Genomic DNA, 13879 nt, shown 5'->3' with positions numbered 1-13879 from the left:
CAGGCCTGGCCCTGGGCCCTGCAACCCGTTTATTGCGCTGCTTCCAGCTCTCGACCGACCGACCAAAATTTTCGTGTTCCCCCTTCTCGCTTCTATATATTGTATATATATATACTTCTTTTTTTTCGAGGGCTACGCGACGTGCAACGTTTTGGAAGCAACTGTGCGACGCTTGCATTTTGGCCCAAAGTTTTATAAACTTGGTCAGTAAGTCGCCGTCGCCGTCGCAGCCGCAGCCGCAGTCGCGGCGACGTCGACGTCAGCAGTAGCAGCAGCAGCTGTCGAGAGATAAATCAACAATTGGTATTCCCTCTCAAGATCAACAAAAAGTGCCCCGTCTCCGCTCTGCCTCTCCCCTGCCACTCTCCCTCTCCCCTGCCCCTAGACTAGTGTCCGAGTCTTTTCGGGCGGCGCTTTCGTAATGAGTCGAACTCAATTCCGATCGGTATTAGGCGACGGCGGCGGCACGCACCTCACTTAAATTTGTACCTGTGCCGATTTAATAGTCTTCGATGTGTGCGAGAGACCCTTGCATAAATCAAAGTGCTCAAAACCCACGCCCAAAATGCGATATTTCTTTTGGCATGTTTGATAGATGTTGTCAATGGCGCGTTGATGACGCCGATAAATCTATAGATTCACTTGCGGCTTTCTATGGGGGCGAAAATATATCGAGTATACATTATATAAAGTGGGATGTGTACCAAATTAAGTTATTTATTTACATACAAATAAAACTGTCTTGTGATATCCGCGTTTGAAATTTTGAAAACGGCACATTTTTAAATATCGCCTTTCTTTGCGATTCTCATGAGTTCAAGTAGGGTCCACAGACGGTGTTGGCAATCCAATAATTCCCTGCTTACGCTCAGACCCTTTTGGATATTAGCTCTGTCCCTCCCCATTATCTAAGTTAATCTAAAAATTATTTTCATTACTTAAAGTCAAGTTAACAACTAGACAAATAATAATGTCTCACATTAAAAAGCTGGAGCCTCGAGCCTATTAATAAAGATTTATTCCTACAGCAAAGTGAAGTAGCTGTATTTTTAATCTACAAATGCAAATATATTTTATATTTATCATATGCTAATGATCAATTCATAAAACTTTAAGCAAATGCCTTTCGTTATATTCAAGATTCGTATTTTAAATGAAGTTTATTCATTCTCAAACCCAACTGATCGTGAGCTTTCATTGCAATACAAAGTCGCCAGGTGGCGTTGCGCTGTTAACCTGGCAAACTGCTTGACAGTTAGAAATGAGCGTAACAAAGAAGCTTTAAAGCCCGCTCAAAGCTCAGCGCGACGCGCTGCGCAGAGCAGCGCACCTGCTGGCGCTCAGTCGTCTCGCGCAGCTTGTGGCCAACAGTTCGAAACGTGAAACGCACGCTGCTTCATTTTCAACGCCTACCGCCGCCCCCCAACCGCAGCGGTTGATAGTAAGAAAGAGAAAGAGAGAGAGAGCGTGAGCGAGAGAGAGGCAGTGCGAAGAGAGCAACAATAACAAGACGTGGGTGCTAAACGCGCGCGCGCAACTGAAAAATTCACGAAATTCATGAAAATATTTTAGTCAAGTGTGCGTGTGCCTGTGTGTGCGCGTGTCTGTGTGTTGGTGTTTGAAAAACGACAACAAAAAGCAAGTGCAAAAGAAAAATTCAAAACAGCTAACTAGTTTTTTTTTCTGCGCACAGAATACAACGAAATTCAAAGTAAACAACAAGCAGAAGCAGAAGCTGCAGCAGCTGTTGTTATTGTTTTTTGGCAAAGCTTTAAAGCGGGTCAAACGCATAAATGAAAAAAAAATAAAGCGTGTACGAAACGAAACGAAACGAAAATGAAATCAAATGCAATAAATTCAAGTGAAATGTGGCACAAATAACGCCAAAAGTTTGCAGTTTATAATAATAAATATCACGAGACGCGCGCAAAGCATGGAAATGCAATTACGAAACGCCGAAAATTGTGTAGCCAGTGTTGCCAAACGACAAAAAGTAGCCGAAGCCAATGTTGAAAACAGCTAAATCAGTTTAAAATTACAACTGCTTACGGCTGACAATAGCCAGAACTAGCTAGAAACTAGCTAAATTGGCAACGCCGCGCGCAGCTAAGGCCTGTTGCCGTCCCGCTCGCTCGCGCGAGCAGACTAGCGCGAAAGCTCGGCGTAGTATTTAAACAAAAACAAAAGAAGAATAAAAAAAAGGTGAAAAAAAAGGTTGAAAAAAAAAGGCTAAAGTTCTAATCACAGCCCCCGGAACCCGAAATGCTACTGCACCTGGCGGCATTGTTTTGAACACCTTTTGCGCATCCACAAATGGCCGCTAAAGTAAGACAACAAATTTCGTATGACTTTATGGGTCATAAATACTTTGTTCAACTGACAGGCAAACATACATTTTGTCGATCTCACTTACCTGCACCTGTATCTGTAGCTGTAGCTGTATCTGCATCTCAACCTGTATCTAGCTTGTATCTAAAACCGCAACAAACTGTGCGGTTTTTTTGGTTCTCACGCCAACAGAAAACCAAAAAAAAAATAGCTGCAAAACAGGCACCTTTGAACTTTAAAACAGGAGTGCAAAATGCAAACAGTCATCCATAAGGCAGACAAAAAAGAACAGCGGAAAATGCAGACAGTGCCCACAAGGTTTCAAGAAAAACCAACTGTTAAAGCGCACACATTGCACAGTGGGTCAATAGACTAAAACCAGTGAAAATATATAAAATACGATAGAAAATACTCTGTTAATTAGATAAGTGCTTGCAGTGAATGCTGGTCGCTGGTTCGATTTCCAGTTTAGGATGTGCAGGAGAATCATAGAGTAAAATTATGTTCTTTGGGAACTAACCTGCTCTATCTAGGATTTAGAACTCACAACTCTTTCAATTTGCTGGTCGCTGGTTCGAATCCCAGTTTAGGATGTGCAGGAGAATCAAATAGTTAAATTGTGCTCTTAAGGAACTAACTTGTTCTAACTAGGATTTAATAACATGTTATGCCCACTTAGAACTCACAACTCTTTCAATTTGCTGGTTGCAGGTTCAAATCCCAGTTTAGAATGTGCAGGAGAATCATAAAGTAAAATTATGTTCTTTGTGAACTAACCTGCTCTAACTAGGATTTAATAACATGTTATGCCCACTTAGAACTCACAACTCTTACAATTTGCTGGTCGCAGGTTCAAATCCGAGTTTAGGATGTGCAGGAGAATCAAATAGTTAAATTATGTTCTTTGGAAACTAATCTGCTCCAACTAGGATTTAATAACATGTTATGTAAGTTCTAAGTAGAACTTACAACTCTTACAATTTGCTGGTCGCTGGTTCAAATCCCAGTTTAGGATGTGCAGGAGAATCAAATAGCTAAATTGTGTTCTTTGGTAACCAACTTGTTCTAACTAGGATTTAATAACATGTTATGCTTACTAAGAACTCACAACTCTTACAATTTGAATTGTTTTCGTGGTGGATTCGAACCACTGCGTGCACTGATTGCGTTTTGTGGCCATGTGTCCAACCTGCAATGGGCATGGGGACTTTAGTAAGTTGCACTTGTTGCTGAAACAGGTTTTTTGCATTTGTTGCTGTTTTTATTGTTTTTATTGTTGTTGTTGTTGTTGTTGTTGTTGTTTTTTTTTATGATTATTGTTGCTTGTTTTTTTTATGACTGTAAACATTTTAATGGCGTTCGCGGCTGCATTTTTCATGTTTTTCCGGCTGACCTCCGTCTCGATCTGCACGGACCAGTTGCCAGGCCAACAATTGGTTCGACTTCTGGGCCATTCTAATTTGCCAATTGCCACCGTTTCTTGCTGTTGTGGCTGTTTTTTTAGCGCCTAACTGGAGCATTTGCTAATGCGTTGGCCAAAGGTCAGGGGTCGTGCCTATTAGTTAAGGCGATTGACACGCCCACAGTCGCAGCAAGAACTTCGCGTTTTGTTGGCAGCCTGTTAAACAAGCTATTTCGATAAAAGGCTTTGCCCCAGCTGATTACTAGATCAACGATTGGGTGTCGGACTTGCAAGCATGAGGTCGCTGGCTCAAATACGGTGGGGATTTACCCTTTTATAGATCGAATACATAGAGGCCTGATAGAAATTTCATGCCGGGCAATTTCTTTTTACTTGACTTTGCTCTGACTGGAGAGCGTCGGACCAGCAAGCGTGAGGGCGCTGGCTCAGAGTAAGCGTGGATTTTCACTTTTATAGGTCAAAAGTATAGGGATTGTGTAGGGATGGTAATTTTGTGTCCGCCCTTAGTTGGTAATCAGTTTAAGCGTCGGACCAGCAAGCGTGAAGTCGACGGCTCAAAGCCAGCAGCAATTTTCACTTTTATAGGTCAAATAATGCATTCGCCTGGCTGGTGGGAATTTCGTGTCTGCCTTCAGTTAAACGACGCCGGGTAATTTCTTTTTGTTTAAAAACAAATTGATGATAAGACGTGTAAACAACGGGGAAAACAAAAAGCACTGCGACAGCAGCAGCTGGCAGTGTAGGCAACTGAAAACCGTGTGTGAGAAACTGTGCGCAATTGAAAATTGAAAAGTTGTTTGGTCGGCTGCCGACAAGTTGGCCATAACCATAACACAGTGGCAATTGGATACGGCCCGGCCAATACCGAAAGACGGCGAGAGAGATCAGACATCAACAATTGGTTAACTATTAGCTGTTAACAGTTAAATGTTAACTGAAAACGGATCAGTCTCAGCTGCAACCGGACACCAGTTCAATGATGCTTAATTGTGCTTCTTGTTGTTGTTGTTGTCAGCTCAATGGAGCATTAAGTTGCATTTAGTTGTTGCGTTATGCAACAGCAACTGCCGCGCACTCAAAGATGCTGCCATAACGCATTTAGCGGCTATTTCAGGGACGCACTTTAGCTGCGCACTTTACGCTGTGCCTCTTCTTGCCCTCACTGCTCGGTGCTTGTTTCGGGGCTTGAATGTGGCATCTGAATGTGTGTAAATAGAGGAGCCCAAGAATATGCCTTCAACTCAACTTCTTTCACTCTTAAGCAGTAGTCCTCTCACTAGCATCTAAAAACAGGATATAGTGTATAGTATAAGGAAGTATTGCGCACATATTGGGAATATAGCTCGGCGCTTGTTGTACGATCTCGCTCGAATTTTCCAGGGTTAAATCAAGCAGAAGCCCAAGACTATATTTCAATTGTTTTTCTTTTAAGCTGGGGGTTAGAGTCTCCCACTTGCTTCTAAAAATAGAATATAGTGTATTGTATAAGGTAGTACTTCGTATATATTGGGAATATAGCTCGGTGCTTGTTGTCCGATTTTTATCAAATTTAAATATGCCTTCAAACCGTCTTCGTTTAATATTGGGCGATTGTCTCCCACTCGCTGGGGCAATGCTGCTTCTTCCCCTCACTATGGGCAATGCTTGCTTGCATAGGATCGGTGCTTGTTGTCCGATCTCAATCAAATTTCAGTGCCTAAGTATGCCATATGCCATATGCCATATTCAATGGATTCAGGGTATAACAGATTCTCTCTTCAAATCGTAGTTTATCACTTCCCCATTTGGTTATTATCGCTGTTAGCTGGAAAGCTGCTCTTGGCCAACACATTCACAACGACAGACTCCCGTTTTCAGAGTCGCATTCAATTGTTGACCGCAAATTGTACATTTGGCTTAATGACTCGCTGGCACGTTAACTGTCGTTTTCAGTTAAATTGCAGTTAATTAATTCGCAATGCATTTTAAACTGTTGCACAAGCTGCTGCTGCCAGCTTTATCGAGGTTCAAATTCAGGCCGTGGTCAAAATTGAATTGCGGCCAAATGGAAATGGAAATGAAATTATGTCATGTGCCACAATATGGCATATATTTAATCAGACACCAAATTAACGAAATATTATCCGTAAAAAACTGAAACTAGAGAGCTTTTATAGGTAGACCCCTGTTATTTAGTATATGCATATATTTGTATGCCATATTTAGGCGCTGAAAATTTCATAAGGATCGGACTCTAAGCACCGAAGTTAACCAAGACTGCATTCCTTAAGGCTAAGGGAAGAACAAGCACAGCCCTGCTTGTATGTGTATGTGTTAATGTATGTGTGTGCTTGTGCATGTATCTATGAAAGGAGTTTTTAATTCTCGTACAGACAGCTTTCGCATCTCTTAGTCGGGCATAATTTGATCGAATTGCAACTCTCTTTAAGTCGATTTCTAATACGTTTTCCAGAACATTGTTTTTTTTTGTTATCTTCAAGGCATTCCAGCTGTGACTTAACGTGGGCGTTCGTTTCAGTTTCTGTGGAATTTATAGACGCGCCCATGAGTCAGGGGCGCAGCTGGGGCGCTGCTGCTGTCGCTGCTGCGAAATCGCCATAAACAGTTTAGGTAAACTGCATTTCTTTAATTAGTGCGAGCTGCACGTGCCAAACCTTTAACGAGCAGCTGCTTTAGATACAGCACTCTCTGAAGTCATATCTGCATATAGTATGTGCGCTAAATGTTTTCTCCATAGCCAAAAGTCTTTTATACATTGTGACAGGCAGCTCCGGCTTAGGAGAATATTGTGTTAAAATGCTTGTTAACTTTGTCATCAACTTTGATATGAACTTATCTACTCGGCAAGTCGGGCATCTCAGCTAAAAGTGATCTAAGCAAACGGACATTTGTTTAACAATGTATTAAAGCTTAAACAATAATAGTTCACAATAATACAGGAACATAAGCAGCTGAACATATGTTTAGCTTCACGTTAAACTGGCTGCCTACTGTAACAACTACGTTGACAGCAGCAATTCTGCTTAATATTATGACAGGGAAATCAATTAAAGTGAATAAAAGCAGAAGAATGTTTGCTTAAAAACATGTAAAAGTGCTTGTTAACTTTGTCGTCAACTTTGATAAATCATATCTTATCATTATGACAGGAAGAATTATCTTATGTAAAATAATTTGTGTTTAACAACATGTTAAAGTGCATGTCAACTGTGATGCATATTTAACAAAAGCCATTAAGTCACTTAAATGGCAGGCCAGAAATTTAATGAAATATAGGTAAAAGAAAAGGTGTTAAGCAAGCATGTCTAAGCGATTGTTAACTTTGACATCCACTTTGACTTGGACTTTGACAATAATTTACATATTTTGAAAAGCATGCCGCCAGAGCCTGTCATAAGCCAAAGAATTCGTGTTGAACAACATGTTGAGGTGCTTGTCAACTGTGATTCATGTGTGTGGCATTCGACAAGCTGAGAGTGTGCATTTCATTAGAACGATACGTGTAAAAATCCGATACAAATTATAGTTCTCCATGGAGGCAAACATAACAATGGAACAGACATACGTGCGCTGCGCCTCGTGATGGCGGCGGGGTTCAGGGTCAATTGTTGTAAGGGAATTGCACGATACTCGGATACTCTCCGTTTGCATTATTTGTATTATTAAGTTGTGTCGCAAGTTATTATTTGTTCTTCATAATTATTTTATTACGTACAAAGGAAGTTGACGACATCTGATGTCGATTTTGTCATGCGTGGCTTGGAATTAAAAACAATCGAAACAAATGCCAAAAAAAAAATTAATACTGCGGACTCACCTTCATGGCTGACAAATTGTGTGTGTGTGTGTGTGTGTGTGTGTGGATGCGGCAGTCGTGAGCTGCCATATGCTAGATATAAGTATTCCTCTAATTGCCGATGTGCTTATGAGCTTAATAACTATATTTTGTAATGCGCCGAGCTCCGACACGGAGAGGAAGCTCAGCTCAGAGCTGGCTAATTGAAACTTGTTGTTGGCCGGCCAACCTTTGTCGGCGCTATTAGATATGCCAGTTGCCCGTCTATAATTAGCTAGCTAGCTAGATCTGTGACTACTTGGCTTTCTAATAATTTAGTAAGCATTAAGATTCTTGGCGCCTATTAAAGCCAAAGATGCGCCTCGTGTTCAGCTCAGTACATTCCTCGCTACACTGCGCTACAAATTTATGTGCAATTTGAACGATTTTACTGAGCTAAATTAGCCGGTTTTGCCCGGGTCTAGTGAGTCTTAATCGTATCGCTCGAGTCGCCACCCTGCTTCAGTCCAAACTCATAACAAATATTCAGTTTTCCGTCGTCTTGTTTTTATTTTATAATAAAATTCAAATTTTTGAATAATAACAAAATATATATATATAAAAATCTAAAATTACCGCTTGACTTGAACTGGCGACCTTCCGCTCGCTAGTTCGACGCTCAAATATTGAAGTCACGCATGCTCATGATGTGAAGGTTCTGTGAAAACTATGTTGTATATATATATCCATTTGAGTTTGAAAATGTACTGTGCAACCAGTTCATCGCTTCCTCACATCAATTCTCCGTTACTTGAACCGACGACCTCTCGCGTGCTGGTTCAACGCTCATATATTAAAGCCAAACACACTTGTGTATATGACTGCGTTCTTTTTCAATTGCATTTTATACAAATTTTGACCTTCGTTGTCCTCTACTTGAAGGTCGAGGATGAAAACCTCGTCTTAGTCTTCACTTTGGACCCAAACGGAAGGGTATATATACATATATAGATATATGAAGACTTGTGCAATTTGATCGACTTCGAGTTTGAAAACTGATAGATCAACTAGTTTATGGCTTATAAATGTATTAATTACTGTTTATTTTATAATGTCTGATGTCTTGTTTGGCCACAACACATTTCAGTTTATTTATTGCGTTGGGCTATTTTCTAGTTCTAACCGATCGATAACAGCCGACAATTTATGATCGACAAGCGCAGTTAAAGCTGCTCAGATTTATATTGTGCCCCTCAACTCTTTTGCAGGGTATTACAGCAGCTTGTTTACATTTGCAGTGTTTAGATGCTGTTTGGCTGATAAAATTGTATTGATATTAAATAAACATATTAAGTGCTCGGTTCGTGTCGCTCCGCGATTTCGCATGTTTAATCAGCTGCGGCCCATTGTTCCACACAAAGGCATAAGCTGATTTTTTCAGTCCGACTAGATGATAAATACGCCACTTTATATAAATAAAATGTAAACTAACCAACAACAGCAGCAAAAATGCCTTGTGGGCGTTTGCCTTGATTTGTATTTGTTCTTGTCATGAGCTTGGAATTAAGAAAAATTCTTTCGCACGCCGCAAAATGTCTTTGCCAAGCGCTCTGAAGCTCTTCAATCAGGCTAACAATCAGCGCAGCACTTCGAGTACTTCAAACTCAAAGTCATCCAATTGTCGGGCACTTCAGAATTGTTCTGTTCGCCTTTGACGTTGATTGAGCTCCCAAGCTCTGCCAGGTTACCTTATTTTTTTTTCCCAGTCCCAAACTTGAGACAAAAGTTGCCGCGCCAAAAGCCAAATTGTCGACGACTCATTTGCGGCCGCGCTTGTTGTAAACTTATTGCGCGCATGTTTTTAAGTTTAGAACGCTGATGTTATAAACAAATTAAGAAAATACAAAAAAAAGTAACGAAAAGAATCAAGAATCAAGTAAACAAGCGCAAGTCACGATTGTTTGACAGAAAGATACCCTGCACTTCTTTAAATATCTTCGTTAAGACATTCAAAATGAAGTTCTAACAATGTTTTCGTTTGCTTAATATTCTTTAAATGGAAATAACATTTCAATATACTTTAATTCTAAAGTTTTGATTATTCACAATTGCAAAATCAAAAGAAATGGTCGTTGATTCGGTTTACGCTTCGAACCAGCTTCCTGCCTTTCATTTTGATGTCTGAAGCTGGCTTTACGCAGTCTTGAGCCCAGATTTTGATACACAACATGCTTATAAATATATTTCAAAAACTTTAAAGAAACAATTTTATATATATTTATATATTATTTATGAGTATTCAATATATGATTAATTGCATAGCTCGGCTGAAAAGAAAGAAACTTGGCCAAACCAACGCAAACATTTGTTTGGCTTAAAGCCAGCTTATATATCTATATACCTGCTGCCTCACGTCCCCATCTACCCCACTTAGTACCGCTCAATGCCACAGGGTATCAGCTACAAAATCAAGAACGGCCATGTAAAAAAGTCGATGGCTTTCTTATAATAAAACTGCGAATATAATATATATATATATATACAGATAGTTTTTTTTCTCGTTAAATTAATGAGCAAAAAATCAGCTGAAATTTAATAATAATAATATGAATAAACAAAGCGCAAAAATGATATGCTAGCCATAATAATTCGAGATGCTGGGTTTTCTTGCGGCTCATCTGTCATGCAAATCTCTTGTATTTAATTCTTCTTACACGCATCCTGCTTGGCTCCATACAATTAATCACAGTAGCGTACGAATCATTCGAAGCTGCAAAAAAGAAAATAACAATTTGCTCGTACATTGAACTTTGGGTTCTATGCTTTGGGTTTTGGTGGTTGGAAAGGCCTTTGATTAATGTAAGCGTGGCCAAAGATAGAAATGCCGCATAATTTTGGGCCAATGCTAATGTTTGGTGCTTCGCGTTTTTTGGCTCTTGGCCATCATCGATATCTGCATGACAATTGGTTTATTGTTGGCCAAAAGATTTCTATAATTTTGGCGCTACACATTACGCAACTTGTGGGCGGCCAGCCAGGGGGCGGGGCGGGGCATGGCGCACCCATGCGGCTGCATTCCGAGTGAAATTGCCAACGTAATTTTGCGCAAGCCAACAAATTGTTGTTTTTTTTTTTGTTTTTAATTGATTTCTCGACAGGCAATGACACACATTGCCATAAGCCAAACGATTTGTATATATGTATATAAATATAGAGTTGCTTATGCCTATTTAAACGGCAAACGCAACTGTCAAGCGCCATGTACAACTGGGCGTATGCGTGTTTTTTATTATTTTTTATTGAGCCGACCTCAGTTATCACTCTTACTTAATGTGACTTATAATGATGTGTTCATGTATGCCACGCTCCGATGGCCAATAGCTCGGCAAGGCTAGGGATCTGCAGTCGGCCATAGATCCCATATACCATAAATATATATAACTGAATTTCCAGTTGTTGCCCAACTTATTTGTGAAATGCTGTCTGCTTATAGACTGGAGGCTTTACTTGAAATCTGCAGCCACTTTTTTAGGCTTTAAGTTGATTTCATTGTGAAGCCTACACTTAAAAGTAGACTCAAGTTGTTTTAGTGGCTTTTGTATTGGTTTGATTTGCACTTATATAAGTTAATATTAACCCTTACAGATTCTAGGTATCTGCAGTCGGCCATAGATCCCATATACCATAAATATATATAACTGAATTTCCAGTTGTTGCCCAACTTATTTGTGAAATGCTGTCTGCTTATAGACTTGAGGCTTTACTTGAAATCTGCAGCTGCTTAATATAGACATTGGTTGGATTTTAAAAGTAGCCTCAGGTTATTTTTGTATTAGTTTGATTTCTACTTGTCCAAACTCTCCATCATTCTCTTAGGCTCAACCTAAGCTAAATGAGCTGTTGTTTATCTTCGATGCTTTCAATTCTTTCTTTGTGAGATCTTATGGAAATAAATAAGGCATAAAAAGTGTTTAGAAGCCTAAAACTGTACCAATAAAACATTTACAAATCAATTAAAAGGTAAACTTATCTTGCGAGCATCTTTTTCTTTTTTAATTTCAAGTACTTACCCAAGGTAAATCCCCAATATTGAGAAATTCATTTAAGCAATAGACAGATTTTTTTCACTAAAATAGTTGAAATCCCCAACTAGTACTGTACCTAAGTATCACGACTCACAATTCAAACTCAGCCATTAAATAGATAAGTTATGCAGCTGAAGTTTCGCTAATTGGAATTCTACTGAATACTTAGGCTTTCATCTATGTGAGTATGGCTGTAGGCTAATATCTAGATAATTAGCTGTTATTCTCTTGAAATCCTCAAATGCAATGCATGTGGCTTAGTTTGAGCCATACTGCATGCTTGTAAGCATCGGCTGGGGGATAGATAAATAGCATTACAAATCGCTCGATTTTCACTAATTGAAATTCTCTTTCACATTTCCGACTTTTTATGCAGCAACAGCAAGGCGTACGATTTCCCAAGGCAGCAGCACAGATAAGTCGCCAGCAAGACTTGAATTATTGCACGCAACTGCAGCAACAGCAGGAGGAGGAAGAGGCAGCAGTGACTGCAACTGCAACTGCAACCGCAAGACGCACATATTGCAACGCAGCTTCGGCTACAAACAATTGTGGAAAAGTGTGCAAACGAACAATAGAAACTAGATAGAAAATCAGCAAAAGCGGCAACAAAACAGAGCAACTGGCAACGGGCAGCTTGCAACGTGCCACATATATAAACTACTTCTTTTTTTTTTGGTATATGCTTCGGTTACGATGTCGTTGATGAAAATTCATCGAAGCAATGAATCATTTTGGCGCTGTGGATCGTTCATGTTGCTGCTGTCACTGTTGTTGCTGGCAGAGGCTGCCGCGACTGTCGCCAGCGAAACCCAAACGAGTGCAACAAATGCTGCAATTAGACAGCAGCAGCAGCAGGGGATAGAGGCTGCAACTGCAACTTCAACGGCAACTGCTGTCAGCGAAAGCCAAATGCCAGGCAGCTCGGCTGAAATTTTGAGCGCCAGCGATGTGGGTAAGTTTCCCTATATATATAAGTTACACATATTGCACATACGTTAGACAATAGATCAGCTGCGCCCCTTGGCAGCTAACCCGGCAAAATTATGCGCTCGCATTTTGTGGGGAAAATTGGCCAAAACTAGCCGAAATAAATCTATGCCAATTATTGACCAACTGCCAGCAGCAGCAGCAGCAACAACAGCAACAACAAAAGCGGCGCAACAATCACCGCAACGACGCAACTTGGCCAACAGTCGCAGTTGGCTGGCAGACAGAAAAAGCACAAAATAACACAAAAAACAATTAGCCAGCTGAAAGTGCGGCAGAAGAGGCAACAACAGCAACAACTACAACAAATGGCATTGGCTAATCTCAGCGCAGTTGAAAGACAGCAAAACGTCGTCAACATACTTATATGTAGCCCAGTCTAAGTCTAGGCTCTCCGTTATTTACTCCTCAAGTTTTTCTATCTTGCTGCGAGTCCGAAATTTGTAGTTATCGATTAATCGATATGCTCCTTGTGATAGTCCGATTCGATGTGAACTGTTTTATTGCAGTAAGCTTTTAAATTATTTGAAAAAGTCTAGTTATCGATTAATCGATGTGTTCCCTGTTTGGTTTTCTGATTCGATTAGAGCTGTGAGAACTGCAATTACTATTATTTGAAAAAGCTTTTAAATTATTTAAAAATTTGTAGTTATCGATGAACCGACTCATCGATTTGTTGCTTGTTGATTTCGATTTGAGCTGCGAACTTTTTAATTACAAATACTGCAATAGCAATAGATTTATAGTTATCGATTAATCGATTGTCCGATCCGATATAATCCTTGCGCCCTATATTATTAGCCCGAGCAGGTTTTATTTGTAGCACAAGCTTGTTATGTATTTCCCAGTACCTAACAGTTGCTCCTTAGGAGAATTTGGGAGTTTCTTGGGAATCTATCGATAACTTTCTTATGTATCTTCAGGCAAAGAACGGTTTATATCGAAACACCGATTTGAGCTGGTTACAAATAGCTTTTGATCAGTTATATAACAACATCTATATACGTAGTTACAATCGGCTCTTTTATCTAACTAGCTGTTCGAAAATCTTGGTTTTGTAGTTGATTTTGGTCTCGATAGCCCCAATAACAAATTGTTTACTTCGATGGGTTCGGCATGCCGCAAATAGCCTTCATTTCCTTTCCTTTGCGGCTTCGACTGCCGCTGCGGCTGCGGCTGTCTGTTGCATGTGAACTTTAAAGCCCGACTTTGTCCGTGGCGCGCTCACATACGACGACGCTCGTTAAATGTTATTTCTATCAAGTATTTTTTTAAGCA

General features: G+C 40.1%; 1 protein-coding gene across 2 annotated transcripts in view; it reads left to right on the top strand.

The window, feature by feature from the left end:
• Positions 1–13879, top strand: part of LOC115766952 (mucin-5AC) — a 33962-nt gene that overhangs the window by 4625 nt on the left and 15458 nt on the right. The window contains exons 1-2 of one of the 2 annotated variants that reach the window (XM_030711040.1): positions 1706–2325; positions 11988–12566. In XM_030711040.1, the coding sequence (XP_030566900.1) occupies positions 12308–12566 (259 nt within the window). In that variant the 5' untranslated portion in view covers positions 1706–2325; positions 11988–12307. Of the gene's footprint in view, positions 1–1705; positions 2326–11987; positions 12567–13879 lie in introns of those variants that run through there. The other variant, XM_030711039.1, reaches the window with a different exon arrangement.

The sequence above is a fragment of the Drosophila novamexicana genome, unplaced genomic scaffold, assembly GCF_003285875.2.
Source record: "Drosophila novamexicana strain 15010-1031.04,08,12 unplaced genomic scaffold, DnovRS2.1 tig00001292-arrow-arrow-pilon, whole genome shotgun sequence".
Taxonomy (NCBI): domain Eukaryota; kingdom Metazoa; phylum Arthropoda; class Insecta; order Diptera; family Drosophilidae; genus Drosophila; species Drosophila novamexicana.
Note: the sequence above shows the minus strand (reverse complement) of the source record. Positions and strands in the feature narration are given on the sequence as shown.